A 27,886-nucleotide genomic window follows, 5' to 3' on the forward strand; every position below is an offset into this window, starting at 1 on the left:
AGTGTGATAACACTATAACCATCCTGTTACTCGTTTCACACATAATATGGATTATAGCAAGTACTTTTTATAGCCCTTGCTTTTGTTCCCCAGCTCAACAGACTACAACTGCAGTGTCTAATTACATGTGGATAAGGGGACATTGTAGCTCATTGTAAGTATGTATATTGTTTATTGGTGATGTGGCAGTGAGGTTGTCCTTAAAGTGAAGCCAGGGGGTTATGGGTAGGGATTAGGTTGCAAGATACTGGAGGGGTGAAAACTAATTAGGGTCCATTGTTGTCACAGGACTAGTCCAGACAGGCCATCTAGCAGGGGAGGTTCTGTGGAAGGACAGCTCATCTTCACTCTCCTCTCCAACCCTAGTAGTCCAGCACTGGCCAATATTTAACAAGGTGAGGCCCAGGGGTTTGCCCAGAGAGGGGAAAGCTCTGTGGAAATTAGACCATAGAGATAAAGAGCCACTTCAGTGTGTGTGTGTGTGGGGGGGGTGTTCATTCTGTGATTTGATTCCTGAAAGGTGCAAGGTCTGGTTTAGAGTTGTCGTTCTCTATTAGGGTCTACATATGCAGCTGAGAGAGATCCATGGGTCGCAAACTCTAGACAGCCAAGTGACTAACTCCTTAAGCTAGTGGGGTAAGCGACAGATGATGTGGTAAACCTGCCTGGCATTTATTTACTGTGTGTACATAATAATCTAATGATTGTTTTTATTACAATAAATGTATTGTTTTACTTTCTAACTTTCTAACTGCATTTGCCTGAGTGTCTGAGAACCCTAGAAGGTACTGGGTAGACTTCCCTGATATAGCAAGGCACCCGTGGGTGGCCAGCCAGCGTGAAGTGGGTAGAATTGGGCCAGAAAGCCTGGTATCTTCACATTTGGGTGGTGGAAGAGGGCCAATTTTTGAAATGTGAATTCTATTAATTTAATGTTAGGGCCGGTTGAGGGATATAGGCCTATTTATTAAACAGCAGCGCCAGGTAGTCAAAGCTTCAAGAACAGATAGGAGAGAGGGTTAGAGAATAGTCTAGCACTTGAATGGGTTACGCACACCCCACAGTAGAATGGCCAGATCTCCTCCAGAAGTGTGCCGCTATTGGGAGACTGCATCTACTCCCGCAAACATTGGGGAAGGGGCAAGTAGTCTCTCACCCAGGGCACTAAGCTGTCTAGTTACGGCTCTGTTGAAAGGTGCAAATGTACACTCAATCATAGCAACCAATCGGACATTTGTTTTCATTGTCTATCTTGTATTAGTAGGTAAAAAATCTCGTCATATTGGTTGCTGCACATTTAATTATTGGTAAATTACCCTCAACCATTACAACCATTACCAGTGGTCAGTGTTGATGAGTCTGCCCCACCCCCACCCCAAGACATGGCTATACCAACGCCTAAAGTACATAGAATCAAGGCATCTTCAGCATAGAAAACTCAGTCACAACACTCATTTGTGGGAATATTTTGGAGAATTTCTGAGGGGCATTTGATGAGCAATATGTTTATGATTACTAAAATAAAGGGTAACAAAAGCCTTTTTGAATATTGGACGGTCGCACAGTGCATTTATGCACGCAAGTCTAGAAAGTTGTCAGTCAATCTCTACCTACTTAGTTACAGAAGCACCTCCCTCCTAACATGGTAACCGGCTGCATTGTATTCAATGAGAGTATGACTGACATATTTCATTAAATGGTGGATATATTTGCTTTTTAAGAGCCGAGATGAATTTGGACATAAAGATATTAAACTTCTGACTTTTTCTTAGAACCTTTTATGATTTGTTGTCGTTTTTTTAACTTTCATTTAACAAACTATAAATATGTCACAGAATAATAAACCAATTCTCCAGCCTCTGTAGAGTTTATCAGACGAAGCACATATATTCTATTTAGTCATATTTAGCTAATATACAATTTATTAATTATATTGTAGATGTGGCATTATGCATTCTTTAACATCCCATAGTCAGGCCAGGAAAACATTACAAATACTTTTTTTAAAGACCAAATAACTTCCCCTTTTCGGTCCTCTGCCTACTATTTCTGATGTGAGAGACTGAGTGCAGTGCATTCAATGTAGTACATGACTGGATAGTGTCAGCCATAGCTTGGCCTAATGTTGGGGTTAACACTTCATGCTGACGATCTCTATTTAAAATGTGACTGATGCTTCTTCACACAGTGGTCATGTTCGTGGATTCAAGGGCCACACTTAAGAACCCCCTAAAATACAAAACAAGTTGTCTAAATCAAAAGCTATAGTTATTACTGCTACAGTTTAACAGTAACATATACTGTATGTGACTGCTGAACTTTGTTTCGCTATATATGCTTAATAATAATGTTTGTTTTATATAGTGATGTGCTGCCAAAATTGGACCTACAATCTTATTAACATTATCCTATGTACTAAATGTTCCATTTTAGATCCTCAATAACCAGTACTGAGCATTAAAGAACCTAAAAAATAAACAATATTCATAAATATACATGTAAAAGTCTGATGAGTTTATTATATCTGAATACAGTTGAGACTTCATAGTTACTTAGCTTTATATTGTCTTCAAAAATATATATACATGTTAATTAGGTCACCTATAATGCACCTTTCTTTTTCAATGTAAACAAACCTAGTTCTTGCTTTATAATTAAACCCTTCCATTTCCTTTATTAACGCAGTTCCACGCACTCTCAAATTCCCTTCTCACAGTAAGGTTATCAAAACAGTACTCTATTTAACTTGTGGTCTAACTAGTGACCTATACAATGGTAATTAATACCCTGTAAAAGTCACTAGTAATAAATACCATGTTAGCATCATGTGTGTATGTGTTCCCCCTTTGCAGCCACTTCCTGGCACTGTGTGCTGCTACTCAGTTATCTGTCATCTATATCACCATTTATTTATATAGCACCACTAATTCCACAGCGCTGTACAGTGAACTCACTCACATCAGTTCCTGCCCCATTGGAGCTTACGATCTAAATTCCCTAACGCACACAGACACACAGACTAGGGTCAATGTTGTTAGCAGTCAATTAACCTACAAGTATGTTTTTTGAAGTGTGGTAGGAAACTGGAGCACCTGGAGGAAACACACGCAAACATGGAGAGAACACACAAACTGTTCACAGATAAGGCCATGGTCTGGAATTGAACTCATGACCCCAGCGCTGTGAGGCAGAAGTGCTAACCACTTAACCACCGTGTTGCCCGCCTAATGCCTGTTCCTTACAGTTTTCCCCTATTGGATTCCATTTAATGTGTAAGTAACATATTATTGCCACGGACTAGGTGAATAAACCTACATGTATCTATATTAAATGTCATATGGCATGTTGCAGCCCAGATTGATATTCTGGGGTAGTTTTACCAAAACGTCTAAAAAGGAAAAGTGGAGGTTTTGCCCATATCAAACAATCAGATTCTAGCTGCTATTTCTACAATATATTTCAGAATCAACTCACTCAGAATTCTTCCAAAAGACTACCCACAACAGAAGTCAGTGTGCAAGCTGATGCACTTTTGCTTTAATTATTAGACATGAATCATTTTTTGTTAATTTGAAACATATCCTACAATGGGTGATGATATTGTATTGACTATCTAACCAAACAAGTAGTAAATCTATTTAGACCTGTACATTAAAACCCCAAAGACATTTTAAAGGAAAGAAGGACAGGGTCTAACGTTGTATCCAAAACATAAACTATCCATTAAAAAAAATAATGTAGTAGCAGGCAATGTATTAAAGGAGCAATCCCATAAAAAAAAAAAAATCACAGTGGCAAACTATAAGAAGAATGTTGATATTTGCCATTGTTCCCTGGCAACCACAGTCACATGGCACATTAACTAGTGAGCAGACAGAAGTTGGAACAACCCTTTGAGCTGTCTGCTCTGTGTCTCTCCCCCCCCCCCCCCCCCAACCTTCACATGCCATGCTGAGAGCTGTGGGAGCCTGTATTTTTTTGCAACCTCCAGAATTTGAAGAGAAGATAATGATTTATAGAAGGATAACTAAGAAAAATAATGCATGCTTAAAGGGTACTTATCTTGTTATTTAAAGAAAAAAAACTCATATGTGGGATTGTTGCTTGAACTGGGGTCATGGCTATTACTCAAAGTGTTCTCTACCCATTTCAATTCTATTCTCGGATTTAGGGGAAGGACACCTATAGTAGGTATACAAAGCCACTGCCATGCAGCCAAGTCATACCCAAGTGCGGTACAATAACTAAAACGCAATAACTGAATGCAGGTACTTCAGCAGTCAAACATATCGTCTTTCGCTAGAGCCAGACAAAAAGCAGTGTTAATGCAATCTGCTCCATCTTAGATAACAAGACAGTATCAGTGTTTGCTTCATGAATAAATCTGATGTGTACTTTAAATATGCAAGTTGGACATTTGTAACTTTTGGCGACACATAGGAATGTTTGTTTTTCTTGTCTATGATATCTTTCATAAACTAATAAATGCTGGCTATGCATCAGTGCCAAATCTTAGGGAGTCTACTTACCATTTGTTTTGTGCTTCAGTAGCTCAGCACAGTGCAAATACAGCCAGCTGGTTCTTACATACAGTGAAAATGATATCTTATGATTTTGACATACTAAAAATGAAAGTTTTTCTTCTGGGATTAGTGGTAACAAACATTTAAACAGTGTAAGTGGCAGCGGCATTTGGGTGAAATATTCTTGGACTGCACTTTTACTGCATTGTTGAAGTCATCCTGATAAGAGAAGCAGTCAGGAGTCTGTAGGCACAGAGCAAATCCCACATGCTTAGCAATTCATCTAAAGCCAGCCACATTACCCAGGCACATTATATTATTAATATCCATCTATCTATATACACCGAGCTGTGTTTGAGTAGCCCAAAAATAAATATATTAGTAAATGTTCTGGAATAAAACTAATGACATTAAAATACATTTATGACATAGGGAAGGTTTAAGTGGTAAGTGCAGGGAGATGACACAATTGTGTCATCAGGCCCTTGCTGTACAATGTTTCATCATACAGCAGGGGTATGACAGCGCAAATCACAGGAAATCGCCTCATCACTCTCTCCCAGAAGTCTAGGAAGACTCCCTGAAATTCGGGAGTGACCCAGACGTTGTTGGGAGAGTAGGCAAATATGTTTTAGGATATGGGAATGCAGTGCAAAGAGTGTGGTTTCCTTTTGCACTTGTGAGATCTGCACATATGAGTAGGTCTACAAGATTAATAACTTACCTGGAATTTTCTACCTCCTCTGATTAGATTGCAAGCTCTTTGCTCTAGCTATGTGCAAAGGAGCAGTTGTGTCTAATCACTGCCTGTATTTTATGGCCTACGTCTAGCATTAATTCAACATGCCCAAACTATAGTTTTTGGAATGGTCATGTCCCCCTTACACCGTGATCAAACAACTGTGGGAATGCAGAGTGAAAGCTGTATGTCATTGCCTTGCCTGTCTCTACACACATTTGCACAGCATGTGTTCTGCTTGCACCTAGCAGTGTGCACAGCTTCCTATTAAAAGCTGATTTCACACATTAGCTAAGGAGACATAAAACTCCATCCTGACTGCTCTCTGAAAAAGCTCTTTGACCACCCACAAATGAAGGGCATGCTCCCAGGTGTGCCCAGACCACACTTACTTGCTCAGTTAAATATTAGACTTACAGATCGACCCATATTTAATTAGGTGTTTTCCAAAAAATGTGCCTACCTAATTCTAACTACAGATGGCCCAAATCCAGCCAATGTCCAAACAAGTTTTTGATTATTTTAGAAGGCTGGAGTTTTGTGATTGTTTAGGGGATTGTTTGTTTGTTTTGGGGGGGAGGGGAAGTGTTTGACATGTCTGAAAATCTTCTGAAACATCCATCCATTCACTTGTGTGGTGCACACAGCCTTGGCAAAAGCTTGAGCTGAAGGAGGGGGTGGGGGGGGGGGGGTGACCAGCTGGACCAATAGGAAGCTACTTATCTGCACAGTCCCATTCCCCTCCAACCCACAATCTGGCACAGAAGGAGTCATTAATGAGCTAATGGGACTAGCATTTTGTACTTGCCCACCTGTCAGCACCTGTACTTACAGACTCCTAAATTGTATTGGAAGAGTAACTGCATCCGTCAGCTCAAAAAACACTAACCTAGAAATTCTCATGATGTAATACAAAATAAAACACAAACTTGCAAATGTCTTCAAATTCTATGCCATAGCAAGGCTCAACAAGCTCAAGGCTCAACAAGTCAAATATTATGTTAAGAACAGACTATCCATATTCAATGACAATACTTCAACTGCTCTAAATACTCCTTGGTGAAGATCCAAGTTGTTTTTTTGTTGCACTAAGTGTTTTTAAAGTTAAGCTCTGACTGAACATGTTGAATATAATCTGAGTTATTAAAAGTTAAAAATTGGGTGAAAGACTGACAGAAAATGTAAATGTCTTTGAATATTCATCAGGGCACTGTATGTTCAATAACTCAATTGTTACCATAAGGACACTGCCTAAATCAGGCCTGTGCCTCAATGCCCATTTAATTTTCATGGCGGAAGGAAACTACAGACATACTGGCTTTTAAAAGGACCTGATTGGTTTCGTCTCAAGACTAAAAGAAAGTAAAATTCAATTTTAACTTCAATATTACTGCAGAAATGTGGTGTGTATGGGTTAATAAGTACTACAAGGAAGCCTAAATCTAAATGTGCCATAGATCAAAGATTAAAGAAAGGCCTAGAGAGAGCATTATACTTGTAAAGGAGAAAATGATGGTGTCTAATGAGATGAAAATGGTTTATTTTAGCCCATATAGTCAATCACTCACTGCATGCATAGTTCTTTCTCCTACTCGAGACAACAAGAACCTTTAATTGTGACCATACGATATCACTCATTGATTATTCCACTACACTATGATGATGACCTTGCACATGTGCCGATTTGAGGGTATTGGACAACTTGAATTTCCAGCACCCTTGATCCAATCTAAACCGATCACTCAGATTATTTGGTATAGGACCAAACACTGTAAATTGGCTGCCTGAACTGACCGCTACTCTGTGTTTAAGATGGCTACACATGATACTACCTGGTCATTTACTCCAGTAGGTTTTTATGAAATTTATGCAACGTGAGTAAACCGGTATGGTCAAGTGTAGTTTTCAAAACCGATCAATATTTTAATTGTTGATGGTAGGAATTGTTATTTGAATGCAAGTTGATTGGAGAGTATGCTTAAGTGTAATGTGATTGTGCAAATAAAGTCTTACAATCCTGTGATCCATTGCACATGTTCTGCAAATGTGTGTATGTTTCAGATCAACTGACCTATTTATTACAGCACTGAGGTCACGAGTTCAAATCCCGACCATGGCCTTATCTGTGAGGAGCTTGTATGTTCTCCCCGTGTTTGCGTGGGTTTCCTCCGGATGCTCTGGTTTCCTCCCACACTCCAAAAAACATACTGGTAGGTTAATTGGCTGCTTACAAATTGACCATAGTCTGTGTGTGTGCGTGTTAGGCAATTTAGACTGTAAGCTCCAATGGGGCAGGGACTGATGTGAATGAGTTCTCTGTACAGTGGCCGTTAAGCTATCGCCAGTGAAAGCAAGCAATCTAAATCGTAAAAAAGAACAAGGAGTCCTGGAAGTGATGATATGGCCCCCACAGAGCCCTGATCTCAACATCATTGTGACGGTCTGGGATTACATAAAGAGACAGAAGGACTTGAGCAAGGCTACATCCACAGAAGATCTGTGGTTAGTTCTCCAAGATGTTTGGAACAACCTCCCTGTCGAGTTCCTTGAAAAACTGTGTGCAAGTGTACCTAGAAAAATTTATGCTGTTTTGAAGACAAAGGATGGTCACACCAAATATTGATTTGATTTAGATTTCTCTTCTGTTCATTCACTTTGCATTTTGTTAATTGATAAAAAATAAACTATTAACATTTCTATTTTTGAAATAATTCTTACTTTGCAGCATTTATTCCACATCTTTCTAAAACTTTAGCACAGTATTGTATACTGCGTGATATCACTCTGCGCATGCCAAGAAAGTTGGTGCACGCATATGCGCCTGTGCAGATTTGTGCTATTCTGTCATAAACCAGTTACATGCGCTGCTGACGCGGAGGCGACACCTCTCAGGATGTGTACAGCACTGCATGTGGGCAGAAATACGCGATTTTCCATGCTCTTTATCTAAGAGTAATTTACTTTCATTTTGCAACCAACGCTGCATCGGCCCCAATTTCCTTGTAATATCGATGCGCACTTTGTCCTTCAGTTTACCTCAATACACTATAAATATGTAGTGTTCTGTAAACTTAACTGATTGTTTGAAACAGTTTAATAAAAGATAAACTTGCATTGTTTATGTAACAAATAAAAAGCCTTAACTTATATAAACACGCAAAATTGCATAAAATTTATATTTTGGAAATTACACTGAGCAACGTAGGTAACTTGTGATTGTCCAGTTTTGATTGAGAATCTATAACTTGGAAATGAGTTTCAAAGCTCCTATTACAAATGGTTAAAGAGGCGCACCGAGGATGTGCGATAAAGAGGCACACCGAGGATGTGCGATAAAGAGGCGCACCGAGGATGTGCGATAAAGAGGCGCACCGAGGATGTGCGATAAAGAGGCGCACTGAGGATGTGCGATAAAGAGGCGCACTGAGGATGTGCGATAAAGAGGCGCACCGAGGATGTGCGATAAAGAGGCACACCGAGGATGTGCGATAAAGAGGCACACGAGGATGTGTGATAAAGAGGCACACCGGGGATGTGTGATAAAGAGGCACACCGGGGATGTGTGATAAAGAGGCACACCGAGGATGTGTGATAAAGAGGCACACCGGGGATGTGCGATAAAGAGGCACACCGAGGATGTGCGATAAAGAGGCACACGAGTATGTGTGATAAAGAGGCACACCGGGGATGTGTGATAAAGAGGCGCACTGAGGATGTGCGATAAAGAGGCGCACTGAGGATGTGCGATAAAGAGGCGCACTGAGGATGTGCGATAAAGAGGCGCACCGAGGATGTGCGATAAAGAGGCACACCGAGGATGTGCGATAAAGAGGCACACCGAGGATGTGCGATAAAGAGGCACACGAGGATGTGTGATAAAGAGGCACACGAGGATGTGTGATAAAGAGGCACACCGAGTATGTGTGATAAAGAGGCACACCGGGGATGTGTGATAAAGAGGCACACCGGGTATGTGTGATAAAGAGGCACACCGAGGATGTGTGATAAAGAGGCACACGAGGATGTGTGATAAAGAGGCACACCGAGGATGTGTGATAAAGAGGCACACCAGGATGTGTGATAAAGAGGCACACCGAGTATGTGTGATAAAGAGGCACACCGAGTATGTGTGATAAAGAGGCACACCGAGTATGTGTGATAAAGAGGCATACGAGGTTGTGTGATAAAGAGACACACCGGGGATGTGTGATAAAGAGGCACACCGGGGATGTGTGATAAAGAGGCACACCGAGGATGTGTGATAAAGAGGCGCACCGAGGATGTGTGATAAAGAGGCATACGAGGTTGTGTGATAAAGGGGCACACCGGGGATGTGTGATAAAGAGGCACACCGAGGATGTGTGATAAAGAGGCACACGAGGATGTGTGATAAAGAGGCACACCAGGATGTGTGATAAAGAGGCACACCGAGTATGTGTGATAAAGAGGCACACTGAGTATGTGTGATAAAGAGGCACACCGGTGTTGTGTGATAAAGAGGCACACCGAGGATGTGTGATAAAGAGGCACAAGGAGTATGTGTGATAAAGAGGCATACGAGGTTGTGTGATAAAGAGGCACACCGGGGATGTGTGATAAAGAGGCACACCGGGGATATGTGATAAAGAGGCACACCGAGGATGTGTGATAAAGAGGCACACGAGGATGTGTGATAAAGAGGCACACCAGGATGTGTGATAAAGAGGCACACCGAGTATGTGTGATAAAGAGGCACACCGAGTATGTGTGATAAAGAGGCACACCGAGGATGTGTGATAAAGAGGCACAACCTAGCATGTGTGATAAAGAGGCACAACCTAGCATGTGTGATAAAGAGGCACACAGAGGTTGTGTGATAAAGAGGCACACCGAGGTTGTGTGATAAAGAGGCACACCGAGGTTGTGTGATAAAGAGGCACACCGAGGTTGTGTGATAAAGAGGCACACTGACCATGTGTGATAAAGAGGCACACTGACCATGTGTGATAAAGAGGCACACGTTTTTGTGTGCTCACAATCATGACAACAGATTTTCAGATAAAACCAAAGCCAAGAATGGCCCTGCTACAGCCAGTGCAAACACTGTAACACATCATCGTCATAATCATTTATTTATATAGCACCAACATATTCCGTAGCGCTTTACAATTGGAAATGAAGTAGCCAATCAGAGAACTGAATTGTTAACAGCAGAACAGAGTATTTATATTCAACCAACTCCTGTGTGTCCATGTGCAGGTAACTTTGAAGTAGTAGCTGCTATATCAATATATGGGCAATCTGATTATCTAAATAGTGCAAATGACTAGCTACACAGTTGCTTTTTCAAGACATTAATCTCATAAAAGAAATCACTCATTTATTTACTCATAGTTTCCTATGTGCTCTGCTACATACACAGTGCTGTAATCACCCTGCATCAACTTCATTCAACTAATATACTCCACAAAGTTTATTGGGAGATCTTAGGCTATTCCAGGAAATGCTCAATGAAATGCAGAATACAAGTAGAGAGATTATTTTCCTGTGGTCAATCTTCTTTCTGAATTTCTGAGACATATGGCCGCAGTCAGTGACTGTGTGTGTATACTTATCCAAACTTTATAGCTTTAGTCCAACCTCACACTGAGATGTCATCAAAATGAGGCAAGAAGACTAAAGCTGGGTACACACTACAGAAATTTCGACCAACTTTTTATGCCGAGCGATTTTACATGCGATCGATGTTCCGATCGCTCGGTCCATGGACTGCATACACACTAGCCTTGTTTAGGCCGATAAAGGGAAGAGCGGACGTCCCTTTAGCGATTTTTTACAGCCATGTTGTCGTGACCAATGACTGTAATTTCATACTCACTGTTGTGGATCGGTCGGAAGTTTATACACACTACACAGCGGAAACGAGATTGGAATGAAAATATTAAACGGTACAACCAACTAAATGAGGCGACAATCGTTCATTTGGGCAGACTTTCGACCATCGTGTCGCTGCACACACTGACCCGACTTTTGAACGAGCGGTCGTATGTCGGCTGATTGAGCCGATTATTGGACAAAAACAGTGTAGTGTGTACCCAGCTTAAACAACTGTAACTCCCATCACTAACTCAACAGAAAGCTTTAGGGAAGGTCACTAAATACATCACAAAACCACCCCAATTACCATTTAAACAGTTTCCCCAGGACTAATTCACTCTCTTTACAAACAGAGCTCTTAATGAACCCATTACCACCTCCAGCTAATTATTGACCATGTGTTTAATGACAAGACTGTCCATTAGAATACATTTACATTTCTCACAATACATTAACAAACACAGTTTGCAAAACTCTGCAGTTTTTAGTGTCTTTGTTTCCTCCACAAGGAACTCCAGGCCAGAGCAGACAAGTGATTTAGCACCAACACCCGAGGATGGCTGTACTAGCACAAGTGTGTATTGTATACAGGTCCATTGTCCATCACTCGGATAACTAAATAAACCAGAATTCTGAGATAAAAACATCATGTTTTACTAAGCTAGGATACAATGAGTCTTCCCTGTATTACAGCACAATAAACAGTAACCACTCTTAACATCACTAATATCAGTGTCAACAGGGAACCTCACATTGCTCCTTAAATCTCCATAGACTACTATGCCCAGCAATTATGTCCATCGCAGGAACACTGCTGTAGGGGACTATTTATTAAGCAGTGAAGAGCCAAAATGTCAGCTCTTTTACCGCATATTTTTTAAATAAAGGGGTTGCACTGGAGAGATTAAAGATATCAACGGTCTTAACCCCATTAACGGAAATTACAGCTGTCCCCATAGACTTCTATGAGAACAGTACCACTAGTCAATACATCTTAGGATGGCATTAATGCTCTTTAATAATGAGATCCAGCTAAAACCTCTCTGGCTTCACTGGATCCCTCACCGGTTGAAGTGTTATGCGCTCTTCCTCCATTCACCGGCATCGTTAGGCTGCCGGTGTACAGCAACCAATCCTCGTGGAGGGGGAACCTCACCGGGGCTCCCAGAGCAGAGCTTCATTATGCATGGCTGTGATTTGTATGAGGCTTTCACTCCACAGTCTTAATAAATAGACCCTTATATGTGGTGGGTAATTTGATACCTTTTTAGATGCTAAATCACAAAATGTGTTATTTTAAAATAACATGACATTATTTGGCTTTTAGAATTGAGGTTTACTTTTAGGTTTTTAAAGAATAAACTACCCTAATTCTTCACCCCAAGCAAATTGTCCATATCTGCAAATAAACCAAACAGAAATAAAAAAACAAAAACAAATGATAAGCTGACCTTTAACCTAACAATTTATAGAGACAATTATTGATTTTATTTCAAAGTGTCAGAAAGGTTAGCTCAGAATTACTGTGTCCATGTCATGTGTTATGATAGAGAAGGGGCTTCTTTAAGAAGGAATTTTTATTAATTATTGAACCCTGTGGTAGTTCAGTCATTGGTAACAAGCCTCTTGTGGGTCAGATCCAGCACTCTAAAAGAGCTGTCATCACAAAACTTGGGGGTAACTGAAACAGGGTCCTCCACCCCTGCTTTCCCTAAAGCTCAGGGATGGATTTAGACAAGATGGGCCACAGGGCAGGGAAGGATGGAGAGCCCTATTGTTACAACTCTCCGTAAAAATTACTATCACTCACTGTATCTACACAATAAACACAGATACCAGTGTGTACCCAGCTTAAAGCTTTGCACCCACTACAGAATTTTCCACCAACTTTTTATGCCGATCGATTTTACATCCGATCGATGGTCCGATCGCTTGGTCCATGGACTGCATAGACACTAGCCTTGTTTTAGACGATAAAGGGAAGAGTGGCCGTCCCATTAGCGACTTTTTACAGCCATGTTGTCATGAGCAATGATTTTAATTTTGTACACACTGAAGCAACTTTTCGGGGCATGTAACGATATACCAAAGACATTAGCATAAAAGGGCAGAGCTTTCACTATAGTTAACACCCAAAGCTGCATAAAAAGAGAAGGCAACACTGTCTCTTCATTCATTCCTATTTTTTAAACTACAATGGATACAGTAGAAGAAGAAAAAGCAACTGCACTTTCCCTGCTTGCTGTGGCAAGAAGACTGCAGGTACGGAACCAAAGAGAATGAAGGAGAAAGAGTAGATCTTGTTGGAGCAAAGATTGGTTCAAGAGGAGAGACACATTCTCGCATATGCCCCTGCTACAGGAGATACGGGACAACAACCCAGATGACTAAGAATTTTCTTCGTATGAATGATGCCACTTTTCAGGAACTGCTCCAACTAGTAACCTCTCTCATCCAGAGGGAGAACACCCATTTAAGGAGATCCATACCGCCAGAGCAAAGACTGGTGGCAACACTACGATTTTTGGCAACAGGGAGGACACTGGCAGATCTGAAATACAGCACAGCTATTTCATCTCAAGCTTTTGGTATGATAATACCTGACACCTGTGATGCTATCATCGAAGTGATCAGTATACGAAGGTTGGTAAAAAGCAATAGTATTTATTATAAAAAAAACATAGACGTTTATTACCATACATAAAATTTAAAAAATACATTTAACTTGTAATGTGCAATGCAATAATTATTTGTACCAGAGCATCAGTTTATAATTGTTGGTAGTGCAAAATTTTGCTTGTGTCCATTCCAGATGTGGCCCCAGCATAATGTGGCATCCTTCCTGATGCTATTGGTGTGGATGTCATACACTGTTGAGACATTACGCTTTGTCCACCCATGGCACCATGCTGCAACTGTGCTGTGTGAGATATGTATGATTGTTTGTGTCTGCGGTTAGATGGGGAAATAACTGTGTCCGGCCACAAATCTTCAGCGGTAGCCCTGCACATGAGGTCGCACAGCAGTCGCTCCATTTCATCTTGTATGCGCTTGCTACTACTTCTCATTTTGCTAGCTATTGTTGCTCCCAGGAAATCAAATGTATCCTGTTCCTTTCTTTTTGTCATCAAAGTGTTAGCGCAATCAAGCATCTTTTCTGTTAGTGCATCACTTTCTTGTATTTCCCTTATTCTACGTCTCATTCGCTTCTGAATGTTTTTTGCTAGTGTACCAGCTTCAGTCACGTCCTGGCTATCAGCAGTAAGCTGGCTTTCACATACGGTGCTATTACTTGTTGTATCTTCCTGGCCTGCAGCATCCAGCAAGAGGCCTTCAGACAGGAGTGCAGGCTGAAAAATAGCAAAATAAAAATAATGAGAGTATGCAATTGCATATATGTTCAAATGTAACTTATTTACACGTCTTTCTGTTGCAGTTTCCATCGACAGAGGAAGACTGGAAAGTGATAGCAGAAGACTTTGAGAGGCTATGGAATTTTCCAAATTGCGGTGGTGCCATTGATGGCAAATATGTCAGAATTATACCTCCATCAAACAGTGGATCTTTCTACATCAATTATAAAGTATTTTTTAGCATTATTTTAATGCCCATAGTGGATGCGAACTATGAATTCTTATTTGTGGACATTGGAAAAAATGGAAGAGTCTCAGATGAAGGTGCATTGGAGCATACTGCCTTCCATAACAAACTACAAAACAATGCCCTTAACCTTCCATTCGGAGTAGCACAAAGTATGGACTAAACTTTGTGTTTGTGGCAGATGACGCCTTTGCATTGCACAACAATGTATTAAAGCCATACCCACAAAGAAATCTGAGCATTGAAAGGCATATATTTAATTACAGACTATCACGTGCTCGGCGTGTAGTTGAAAATGCCTTTGGGATTCTAAGTAACAGGTTCCGAGTTTTTAATTCTGAAATAAACCTGTGTTTGGACAAAGTTGACAAAGTAGTGATGGCCTGTTGTGTTCTGCATAACTTTCAATGGCGTAAAAGCAACAGTGGACCTACCACTCAGGCCTATGTGGACACTAACGCCGAGGACATGGAGATAGTGGGCTTGCACCATTGGAGTGTGGACACTCTATAAATAGTAGTACATTGGCTAAATTAAATCAGGAGGCATACCTTATGTATTCCAACGGGGACGGTGTTATGCCATGGCAGAATGATTGCTTATGACAACAGTTTATATACATGTTATGTATTTTCATTGTTTTGTTGATTCTTTTAACATGAACTTGTTTCATGACAACATCATAATGTACTGTACTTACTGTGCCGCTTGCAGGTATATCATATGCTTGCTCTACCTCTGTGGATGAACTGCTGTCTGTGGGCATGCTGCTAGTGGACGTAAGTGGTGTTTCTTGGTCCTTCACTAATTGTAAAAGATCAAAGTACCATAGCTTTGGCACATACACGTCTTCAGCTGGAGCTCCTGATTTTTTGGATGCTTCAACTTTATTTAATTCTTTTTTATACACAGTCCTAAGGTTCTGGATCTTGCTTTTTACCCATTCCACAGTTGCTCCAGGGTGATATGGCAGACATGCTTTTACAAGCTCTTGCTTTGCCACATTACGCATCATTCTGTTTGAATAATCTTTGGATTTGGCTTTCCACAAACATGGGTCAACCCTGTAGGTCTCAATAAAATCCTTCATTAGGTCAGCATTTCTTTAGTAAGCCATTGTGTTCTGTTTGGCTACAATAAAAATAAACATATTTTACCTCTGTGGTGTACAATAAAGCAAAGCAAGTACACATGTATGCACCTATCAGAAAGAACTTACCGTATATGTGAACGAATGTACAGCTAAAAACGATCGTAAAATCCCTTCGTATGTAATGCTCCTGTACGGGTTGAAGTTATAACAAAAAATTTCCATACACGAGGTTATTATACACGAATAGCCCTCCTCGCCCACAATGCTCCATTCTCTGCGGGCATCATCGCTGATTGGTTCACAGCAAAAACGAACGCCCATGTCCGAGTGTATAAAATTACAGAGGAGCCTGTTTGGCGCTGAGGAACGTGAGAAGATGGCGAATGTAGAGAAGGTGTTAGTGGGGGTTGAAGCAATGGAGACGGAGACGCAGTCACAAATGGTGCTGGAAGGGCCAACAAATGTTGGAAAAGTTATGGCGGGGGATGGAGATGCTCAAGAATAATGTACTGCAGTTAAAAGAGCAAATCCAATGAGCCCAAGAGAGATGGAGATGATGGTAAAAGTACTGGACCAGTACGACTACGACCTGTCAAAAGCGAAAGTACAGAAAAGTTAATAATACAAAGGAATTGATAATGCAAAAACTACTGCGATTACTGAAGGAAAAATTTGGAAAGAAAATAAATAAATTCCAAGTCCAGAAGAGGTGGTCGGACCTTAAAAAATAAAGAGGAAAGGTGACTGGAGCGAATTTGTAGAAACATTAAAAAAAGTGTATAGCACGTGTAATGTACCTGTTTGAAGGACTTTATGTATTTCATTCTAGTTTCACATGAAGCAATGCAAACGCCTGATTTGTAACAGATTTTTTTTTTTTGTCAGAACAAAGAATTAACAGTGAGAAGGCCAATTTAGATACCACTGACACCCCTAATGTAACACCTGTTATCAAGCAAGAAAAACATTGATGTTGAATACCAAGATATGAAAGAAGTTATATACGAAGGTATTTCAATGAACATGTGTAGACAACAAAAGGCTTTGGGCACATACCTGTACCGTTATTATAACCAAAATGGCGCCTGTTCCGAGAATTTATGGAGGTTAAGCTATTGTTGCGATTGTGCCAGAGGCACCACAACACAAACTGATCTCGAGCAGTGTGCAAGGTGAGCAAATGAGAGTATTTCTGGTGTTGGATTAAGACTTTTATTAACTTTATTACAGATGTAGAAGTTTAATGGTAAACATTTTTTTATTTTCTTGTTTCTTAGATACCATCGTCATATCCGATGAAAGTTCTGAGGGAAAACAAAACGTTCTAAAGCTTCAGGATTATTTTAAAGAAATGAAAGGGAATATAACCTACATCAAGAAAAAAACCTTGAGAATATTTTTGTTGAAATGTGTATGTTGTTTGGAACTGTTCTTCCACAAAGCAGTAGCACCTTTAAAGTGTAATACTATTTTTTACACTTGTCATATTCTACAATAAAACATGTTGTACTTTTTCCTGCAACAAAACTGTTGCATTAACACTGTGGTTTATTCTGGGTATTTTACAAATATTAGTTAATAAAGGTTAATATGACTTTATAAGTTTAATAGTTTATAAAGGTATAAGTTTATAAAGGGTAAATATGAATAGGTTCCCAATATAGATGCAAAGGGTAATAACACGCGTGCTTTATACAAGTGTAATGGTCTGCAACCAGACAGGTGCAATACACATGTATACAAAAGACAAGTCAGTGATGTGCGGATACCGCACCATGTGGAACTGGTACAGGGATCACAAATTTACATACACACGCCCCCCCCCCAGGTCGAGGACGTATCAGAGGATTATCGTGGATCGGTCGGAAATTTATACACACTACACAACGGAAAGGTACGACCAACCAAATGAGGTGACAATCGTCCATTTGGGCAGAAGTTCGACCATCGTGTCACTACACACACTGACCTGACTTTCGAACAAGCGGTCGTATGTTGGTTGGTTGAGCCGATTATTGGACAAAAACCCTGTAGTGTGTACCCAGCTTTAGAGAGCAAGGAACTGTACAAAAAAAAGTCCAATATAGTGGCAAGTATATAAAACAGAGATTCTGGCAAATATTATAAAAATTCTATTCTGGTTACCACAAGTAAAAGCAGAGCCCATTTTCTAAATGGTATGCAATGCAGACCCCCAATCTGGTAGAAAGTATGCAAAGGAGCCCTCAATCTGGTGGCTAGTATAAAAAAATCAATCCAGTCTGGTGGCTAGTAAATAATGCAGACACACAATCTGGTGGAAAGTATGCAAAAGAGCCCTCAATCTGGTGGCAAGTATAAAAAAATCAATCCGGTCTGGTGGCTAGTAAATAATGCAGACACACAATCTGTGGGGTAGTAAATATAGCAGTATTCAACTTATGTGCAAAACAGAATACTGATTTGCACCCCTTGCATTGTAACATGGTTTTGTCCAGGAGACTAAAATAAGAAGTTTCTCAAGTTAAGAACCTTAATGAATCAGGCCCCAGATTATTTATATAGCAGAACAGTTTAAACGAAGCTGCACAAAGAGGGTGCACACACTGCAAATGTTGTCAAGTCATATTAGTATTTTGGCGCTATTGTGTCTGTTTTGCACATAAGTGCATGGCTTAGCGCATCAACTGCAGGGAGTGGAAGACTGCATGTTGGATGGGAGTACCTGGATGTGAGTTAGGTGCAGATTTCATTTTGCAACATGAGGCACTTAAGTGAGCTTCAATAGGTGAGGATTGTGTATTTTGTGGGCATTCCCAGATTAAGGGGGCTAAAGAGCCTCTTTACCTCTGCAAAATTACTTTTTACATGTTCTCGCAGGTGGAGGTAATCAAGAATCAGCCTATAGTTCTAGGTGCTTTTTATACTATAAAGTACATTTTTAAGCACATATGTACCAATGTAATTAAAACATAAGCATGTACCAATATAAACACATGAAACAATGACATTCCCAAATTCTTTTTACCATCATAACTTATTTAAAATATGAACCAGGCTCGAAAGAGCCCCATTTACAATACAAATTAAAAGGAAATGAGTTATGGGGGTTGTCCACAAAGTGACAGTAGACATGACTGAGATGATGATCATAATTTTTTTTTCTTGTAGCCAATTATATATTCATCTGGGGCAGTTATCCCAATAAATATTTTGGTACAGAGAGTAACAAGTGCATGTACTGAAGATTAAAACTTTAAGAACACTTTGAAGTCAGAATTCTGACTATTTTGGAATTCTAATTCCTTATAGTCAGAATTCTGACTTTCTATCTAAAATTACTGATGCCCCCCTTTCCCCCCCTTAGAATTCTAATTTTTGAAATCAGAACTATTATTTTTTTTATAGGATGCCCAATAGCTCTTACGCTTTGTATCAATTGAACTATAATTTGTAACAGAAGATTTTGAAACCAAGACTATAAAAGCTGAATTAAGAAGAGCAAGCTATCCAATGAAACCCTATAATAGTAAATGCATAGTGGATACTATTGTAAATTAATCTTTGTATGTGTCAATAATGATGATAAGAGAGACTTTTTTTTAAAATAGTTCAAACACCAAGTGGTATATTTACTAAACTGTGGGTTTGAAAGAGTGGAGATGTTGCCTATAGCAACCAATCAGATTCTAGCTATCATTTATTCAGTACATTCAACAAAATGACAGCTAGAATCTGATTGGTTGCTATAGGCAACATCTCCACCTTTTCAAACCCGCAGTTTAGAAAATCTAGCCCCAAGTAGCTGACAGGGCAACACTTACATCAGTAACATGAGTATATGAGAGTATTCTGAATAGACCAACTTTATTGATAAATTTATCAAGGTAAATACAGGACACCTTAGTAGCCTTCAAATACAGTACATATCCACTATACATTTAAAACATTTTTATTTTTGTTTCATTTACATAAAGTAGAAGGGCTGTTAAGCAAATGGGCAAACCTGTTTTCAAGCCTCTCTGACATACAATAAAGTATTACAACACAACACATATCGGAGGAAACATGGATTGTACAAATACTGTATTAAACAATGGCTTCATAAAAACAAAAACACGCTATGGATTCCAAAGAACTTTTTTTTGCCATTTGAAAACTATTACACAACCACAGGTTTGATATAAAGTTATATTTCTTGTAAGCAAAGAGTATGCAAACTATGCAGATAAACAATACTTATACCACCAAAATTCCACATCAAAGACTATGCTGTACAGATGTGCAACAGATGGAGAACATACCACCTTCTCCTACATAGGAGAAAGCCATTATGTAGGCTAAACCATTACTAATGTGAATGCAGCCTACCAATATGCTAGGAACCAGTGACATTACAAAGTGTCTCATGCCTCGGTAATGTAACTGCTTCCTAATTATTTGATTGGCTAAATATTGGTTTGGCCCAAAAAACAGTTGCCTACAATGTGCTTAGGTAACAGGTGAAGTAATGGCTAAAGAAACCAATGTAAAGGCAAAACGTGTCATTTGGGCTGATTGCCAAACATCATAATGTGTGTTCAATTGGGCACATTAGACATATACATTCACTAGGCCTGTGTTTCTCAACTGATAAACCTTAATGGTCACCAGGAAGTCAGTCTAGACTAGTTGCAGTCTTTGCCTTTAACATCTCTCGTTCCCTAAAAATTTAATATGTTCACCGATACTGGATGCCCCCAGCCAATATGGCTACAACTAGCAACCAACAGAAGGGTGAGGGAGGTCAGGTAGTCTGGGTCATACACAAATGGACAGATGTGGTACAAAATCAAGAGGAGATCAAGGTCAAAACAGGCCGTAAGTTCAAGGCTGGCATTAAGAAACCATGGTCAGGAACCAAGCAAAGGTCAGGCTGATAAGACAATAACACAGACCTGTATAGGCACTTTAAGGCATACATGCAATGCTTGACACAAACCATATGAAGCACAGAATCAGCTTATACCAAAAGGTAATAATTTGATGATTTCTCTTTGTGGTAGAAGGTGAGATAATTACAGACCCAGGTAAATAGTTTAATTCACCTGTGCAAGATTAACGAAAACCTCATAACGTAACTTGTTGGGTGTTGGGTGTACTTGAGGACAAGAGTTGAAAAACCTGCATTTTGTATTCATGGCAAACAACCAGATCACATTAGGGCTCAATAGCAATGATTGGTATTATGCACATGCCCAGAAACAATCAGATCATTTTGTAATGGAATTCTTATCACTCTGCAACTTTATGGCCCACACACTTGGGGTCAGTTTGGTAATAGCGCTGTGATAACTTATTTTCTAACTACTACAGCTGTGGACATTCAAAAGGAAATTAAAAGTTCTTATATTATACAGGTTTTAGGTAAAAAAATAATATTTTTGAGTACAACCACACAGAGAAAGGTATTATACCTGCTAAAAGTGTACAGTTAGTGAGTATGCGGAACATATGGATAAAATAGACTGCATGCTATAGAAGATGCTATATTATTATAATTAATTATTTATTTATTTATATAAATAGTGTAATCATTCACATCAGTCCCTGACCCATTGGTGCCTACAGTCTAAATTCTCTTCTATACACAAAGTAGGGTTCATATTTATCAGCAGCCAATTAATATACCAATATGGCGTTGTAGTGTGGGAGGGAACCGGAGCACCTGAAGGAAACCCACACAAACATGGGGAGAACAAACAAACTCCACGCAGATAGGGCACTGGTTGGAGTCGAACTTATAACCCAGTGCTGAGGCATCAATGCTAGCCAAAGAACCACTGTGCTACTTAGTGAAATGAGTTTATAGTAGAGTATATAGTAGATTGGAGGCAAAAATAAAAACAGTGCCAAACCCAGTCCAGCTTTCAAACAAGAATAAAAAATAGCATTTATACATTCAGGTTCATGTCTAAAAACGAGTTAATCTGTTTTGTGGAGGAAATGATTAACACCAATAGAAGTTAACAGCATTTCCCTGTAATAACACCAAGCGCAGTACCATCACACTTACCAATCTCATATAACAACCCGTGCAGGGATATGGATATTTACAAGGGGGGGGGGGTGTATTAGATCAACATGGCAGTCCTAATATCTAGCATCGGGTTACACTGATAGGAGGCTCTGGGGGGTTTGAAATCTCCTCACACATGCTTTTTATCAATATATATTGTGTTGTGCTTCTTATTTGTAGAAGGTGAAGGATTTTAGCCACAAACCGATGTTGTAAATCTTTCACTTTCCTATACCACAGAAAACAACTGGCAAAGTTCCCTCATTCCAGCCCCCCACCACCCACCCCTTTTCTCCCTTTACACATCACTGCATGGCTGGCCGTTAAAAGGACACAAGACTTTCTCACATTACAGCATGAAGGCAGGACAGACTGTCAGATGAGCTTTTTAGAGACACTCAAGTTATCACAACATAACAATTTTCACAAGTGGATAGATCAAGGCTATACATTCATAAAACAGCAGTTTATTCTTGGCTTATGGCTTCATTATGTGATTACATTACATCCTGGAGATACACAAATATGTGGCGAATAATTAGATACATACCAGAATCACTGTAATGGGATACACATACAAAAACAGCACACTGCTACAAAGCAGTCATGGGAAAAGTATTCAACATTATAGAACGATACAGAGGTAGCTAGTCTTTTATTTAAGTGCATACAGATATTTCTATATAGTAATAAAACCTGTGGTCCCTTTTACACGATCCACAACTATAGTCCCCCTGTTTTTAACCAGTGCAATAATTATACACCATTTCTCAATATAGCTGAGTCAGGCTCACTCCAGTGGTCAAGAGAAAGCTACGTCACTGGGACATGAAGTTGTGTCTTTCTACTGATGCACTGGCAGCCATATTTAAATGTAATTTACACTAATACTAAAAAAAAATATTAATCCTCTATTATCTTGGCAGTCGGTGACCATGGAAAGGCAAGTAGATCTGCATTTGGTTCTTAATTAGCCAAAAGAAAAGAAATCTCAGTTAAATTCTAGCAATATATGTGCACTGCCCAGTCAATTGTACCACCGTTAGTTATAGTTTTCCAGCCAGATCAACTTGGTCATATTACAAAATCACTGTAGTAGCACAGACTAACTACATAAAGCTGTGACATCACTGGAAAGGGGTATACTTTTAGCAGGATAAATAGCAGATCTAACATGTTCCCACATTACTTTATACCTTTCTGAGACAAACGAAGGAAACATGCAAGGTGTATAGGCCATTGGAACCCTCCTATCACCTAGCCTGACAAGCAAGGCCTTGTACAAGTGTATAGGCTAACATGAAAATACAGAGTGAAATACAATGTATCGATGTACTCCTCAGACCTAAGAAAAAAATAAATTTTATAGGTCTACGTGACATGAATGTAGAACAAGGGTATCGTTCGTTGGGGTTGGGGGCAAGTAAGTACGACCAATTGATATCTCGCAAAAATGCCCAAAAGCCCATTAAATGTCAGGTCTTCTATATAACTATTTATGAATAGGCCCTGCACTGTTCCCATCAGACATCTAGCCCTAACTATATATGCTTGTATCTGTAGTCATAGCCTTTTACACATTGTATATCTCAATGTAGTGACATTCGTTACACTGCATATATGAAACATACACATCTACCTAATAAGGATTCAGTCAAGGCCTTGCCAAATATATTTCAATTTAATATGTCCAGGTTGATCAGAATACAGTCTAGCTGTGGGAAGCAAAACCACCATCCCTTTCTGCAGCCCAGAGCTGCTTTGCATTAAGATTACGCAGCAGTCTTTAAATAGATTGTGGTCATTGCTTAAGCATGCCTGTTTTTCCCCCCTTATAAATTAAACTAGGATTTATCTATGCCATCCTGCAGTAACATTGAAATGAAGACACAATCTGAACCCATACATGGAAGAAAGAGTTCATCGTAGCTTGTTCTTCCTTTAACTTGCAGATTTGTGTGGGGTTTGTCTGTAAGACTATTACTGCACCATTTCTGCAGCAGAGGAAAAGTCTGTACTCCGGCAAATGTCCATGTTGGAGTGTCAGTGTAACAGATATGTGTAAAGCTGTCACATCACATACAATGCTCATACATTCTGTAGCGTGCTTCCTATAGCATATTGTAAGTACTGGGCATCCAGCTACAAATATCTTTGGTGATATGGAAAAATGAAGCTGAAAGAGGGTGAGCTGAGGAGCTCCTGTGTGTGTGGCCAGTGCAGCCAGCAGCAATACAGTCACTGAGCCGGAGATCTAGATGTACTGCATACATTATTTGCTAAATAACACCATATTGTGAGGCCTAACATAGAATGTTAGTGATGTACAAAATGGTGGATGTAGACACAAGCTCCAAAATATATAGAATTCATATCACTGTGTAAACATATACACCTATACGTTGTATACAAAGATGCATGCCAGCCCATTGGATGGATAGATAGATAGATAGATAGATAGATAGATAGATAGATAGATAGATAGATAGATAGATAGAATACATGAAATGACTGAATACTGTTTTTGGTTTCAGATTTTTCTGCCATATATAAATTGGAAAAAAAATCCATTATTCTCTCGAGCTGGTTTGAAGCACTGAATTAAAGGTAAGAAATTTGACAAACCTGATGTCATATAGCCTCGTGATGCCTGGGAAATAAAAGCTGGTGGAAAGTGTTTGTGCAGGCGATAGTCCTTTTCACTACGGGACCTCATGCGGTCTGAGGCCCGGTCAGAGAAATCAGCACTAGGCCAAGCCCGGCGTAAGGTTGTACTCCGAGTCTTCTTCATTCTGAGGCTACCTGAAGCCTAATTGTCCAGCTGCATGAGACAGGCCTCACCGCTGTTCCCTTTTTCTCATCAAAACATTAAGCACACAGCTTGAGCATGGGCGCCAAACATTTTGCTGCTACCTCTTCTAGGAAGCCAGCTGCAGGTCCGTTCGTTTTCTCCCTCGAATGATCCAATTTTACACACGTCCCACAATGCATTACACTTCATTTGCAATCAATCCAGCTTATAGCTTCCAGATTCATGTGGAGGAAAGGCACATTATGTGGCTTCTCAGCCAAAGAAGGGGAGGGGGAGTGAGCAGAGATTTGTAGCGTGAAAGCTCTGAGATCCCAAACAATAGCTTGATTCAGCATAGGGCTGCTTAGCCAACTGTGAGGCACAACACAAAAGAACCAAGCAAATACTGGGAAAAAACACCCACAGAATTTGGTTTCAACCTGAACCCTTGCACCTAAGATCTTGTGGAGAAAAAAAAAACCCCACTGTCAATATCCCAATGGTTGTGGAATTAAAATGAGGGGGTGATGACGACAAAAGTAGATTTTTTTCTCCCCCCCTCTCTTCGCCTATCAGATTCCGTGAAGCGAATCAATGAGGCAATCTAAATCGGCATTGCAGTAATCAAGCGACAATATTCATTCTTCACAGTCACACAGCTGTTCCTTACACACTGGGCGTGCAAATGCTCCCCATCACACCTATTCCCAGGCACACCGATTGTCACAGGGATAAAAGGGAGAAATCCTGGGTTTGCTGGTCAGTGTCTCTCCCCCTCGCTTGTTCCACTCGTAGCCTTTTCCTGCCACTGCTCATATTCTCCTTTTAATGCTCTCTCCAGGCCGCTAGTGCGAGCTTAGTGGCCTACAACACAATTAGACCCAAGCAGTTTGCTTTCAGGTATTCCCAGCGCTGCAAAGCCTGCTCTGTCCTCTGTTGAATGGCTCTGTGCCTTTGAATGCAGTGAAAAGCTATTGAAGGGCAGGAAGCAAGACAGCCAACCCAGTCTCATGCTAATCAAGAAGCTGTCTTAACCCTTTCACCTTGCAAAGTAAGCCTTGGAGCTTCATGTTCACACAACATACCCTCAAATTCCTTGTTTTCTCGAGGGCTAGGATTGTATGTTAGTATATAGTCTTACAGTGTTGCTTGTGTTGCGTTACCGGTTCCATTCCTACTGCAAGATCAATGCCATTCCACTACAGGGTTAAGACAGACACACTGATCCTGTCAGACATCACATTTTAAATGTAAAACACCCTGAGGCTCTCTCAAACCTTGGCTGTAGTCCCAGCATATAATCAGCTCTCATCTATTTACATACAAAGCTGTGTATTTTTAGGATAGTCCAGCCCTCTCCAAGGAGGAAAGAAAATGTTTGTTTTGAAAATGGAGAAGGGGCAAAAAGCAGGAAAATAAATAAATAAATGAGTATGCGTCTATGTTATTTCAGGGAGCAGAATCAGCAATGGTCTGGTGACAGCTGGAAGTTCCACTGTAATAAAAATTGTTATGGAAGAGTTGTTTCTCCTATCTGCTTGCTGCTCACTACCAACCTACCCAGAGGAACGTGGGGCTGATTGCTCTGCTCACAATGCACAGAACAGCTGTTACACGACTGACAGATAGCGGTCAATAGATGTCACACTTTATGTGTATACAAACAATAATTCATAGCAATACTACTGCCTATGTCAGCACTATTCAGCCCAGTCATAACTTGAAAACTTGTAAAACTGACTTGGATTGTCCAATTTCCTGTGATTAATAAACAATTACCCAAGGGTGCAAAATTACTTCTTTTCTTAAGGGAACTTAATCGGTCTATATGTTTTTACAGTACATATAAGAAGCATTTTGCCCCTTTTAATTTTCCCACTAAAAATTGCAGAGTACTTATTCACCCCTCTAGAGATCAGTAGAAAATGTATTCTGTTCCAGCTACTGTCATCATCAGCAATTTATATAGCACCACTAATTCCACGGCGCTGTACAGAGAACTCACTCACATCAGCCCTGCTCCATTGGAGCTTATAGTCTAAATTCCCTAACACACACACACAGATTGAGGAAGACTAAGGTCAATTTAATAGCAACCAATTAACTTACTAGTATGTTTTTGGAGTGTGGGAGGAAACCGGAGCATCCAGAGGAAACCCACACAAACGCAGGGAGAACATACATACTTCACACAGATAAGGACATGTTCGGGAATCAAACTCATTACCCCAGTGCTGTGAGGCAGAAGTGCCAACCACAAACTGCTTGATCCTGCGCCACGTTTCAAACATGGCCACACATGTGAGTTGCCAAATGTGGACAATACTGTTAGAATTGATGGATTACTAGGAGGTCTGATGGAAGATGACTGCACACACATTACTGTAGTGGTCATCTGCAGGCTGAATTCTTGGACATGATCGAGAATGATGATGTTGGGACAAAATGCCAAAGCTGCCAGTGATATCACTATGTGCATGGCCAGCATTAGAAACCAGTTACAACTACAATACATGAGATGCAGCCTGTCAATTCCCTAAGACCTGGTGACATCAATGTGGCATAAGGCACAAGGCGGACAAAATATGTCAATTTGTTAAAGGATGTCCCTTCCTCTTGATGTATACTACTACATTAAGCAAAACAATACTGGATAACAGACAACATTGGTATCGACACACGGTATCGTACTTTTATAATTCAACCAGGACAGATATTTTAAGAGATGAAGATAATTACCCAACAATATGGTATATTAGGCTCAATATGTTTATGCAGTGAAAATGGATCTGTAGAGAAAATATATTGGACACATTGCGATAATACATGAACTTCCAGTATACACTGCTATTGCCAAATCTGTAAAAAAAGACTTTGGAATTCAAAACCCCATGGGCTTGTAGCTCATGTGAGCACTTGAAAAAATATATACAGGTATGTTTCCAAATACCCTGGTGTCGTTCATGAAGTATCGTTAATCAGAACTCCAATTAACCTTCAGAAGGAAATTTACACCAAAATGAAATGAATATGCTGTATTTCAAAATTTTTAACATTACAGCATTTTTTAGAAAATAATAATTAACAGCATGTTGGGCCATTTCTGGTACCTGATGAAGCTCACTTTTTCTTTAAATATGCAAGTGGTCGATACACATACACTAGCTCTGCACAGAAATACTTGTTCTTTTTATTCTGAGGAATTACAGCGCTGTCCATCAACTAGGTGTTTAAGCTGTTAACTGGA

The 27,886-nt window shown here is 39.9% G+C and overlaps 2 protein-coding genes across 3 annotated transcripts in view; both read right to left on the minus strand.

Annotated features, from left to right (window-relative positions):
• STOX2 (storkhead box 2) overlaps window positions 1-27,886 on the minus strand; it is a 205,249-nt gene that overhangs the window by 71,223 nt on the left and 106,140 nt on the right. The window contains exon 1 of one of the 2 annotated variants that reach the window (XM_075197146.1): window positions 24,474-25,582. The exons of the other annotated variant lie outside the window; for it this stretch is intronic. Within the exon in view, the coding sequence (XP_075053247.1) occupies window positions 24,474-24,639 (166 nt within the window). The 5' untranslated portion in view covers window positions 24,640-25,582. Of the gene's footprint in view, window positions 1-24,473; window positions 25,583-27,886 lie in introns of those variants that run through there. 2 annotated transcript variants of the gene reach the window in all.
• Window positions 13,825-16,371, minus strand: LOC142104773 (uncharacterized). The gene is made up of 2 exons (XM_075189489.1): window positions 15,419-16,371; window positions 13,825-14,468 (listed from the first exon to the last, which is right to left on the minus strand). The coding sequence occupies exons 1-2, from the start codon at window positions 15,806-15,808 to the stop codon at window positions 13,887-13,889; spliced, it is 972 nt and encodes a 323-aa protein (XP_075045590.1). The 5' UTR covers window positions 15,809-16,371; the 3' UTR covers window positions 13,825-13,886.

The sequence above is a fragment of the Mixophyes fleayi genome, chromosome 1, assembly GCF_038048845.1.
Source record: "Mixophyes fleayi isolate aMixFle1 chromosome 1, aMixFle1.hap1, whole genome shotgun sequence".
NCBI lineage: Eukaryota > Metazoa > Chordata > Amphibia > Anura > Limnodynastidae > Mixophyes > Mixophyes fleayi.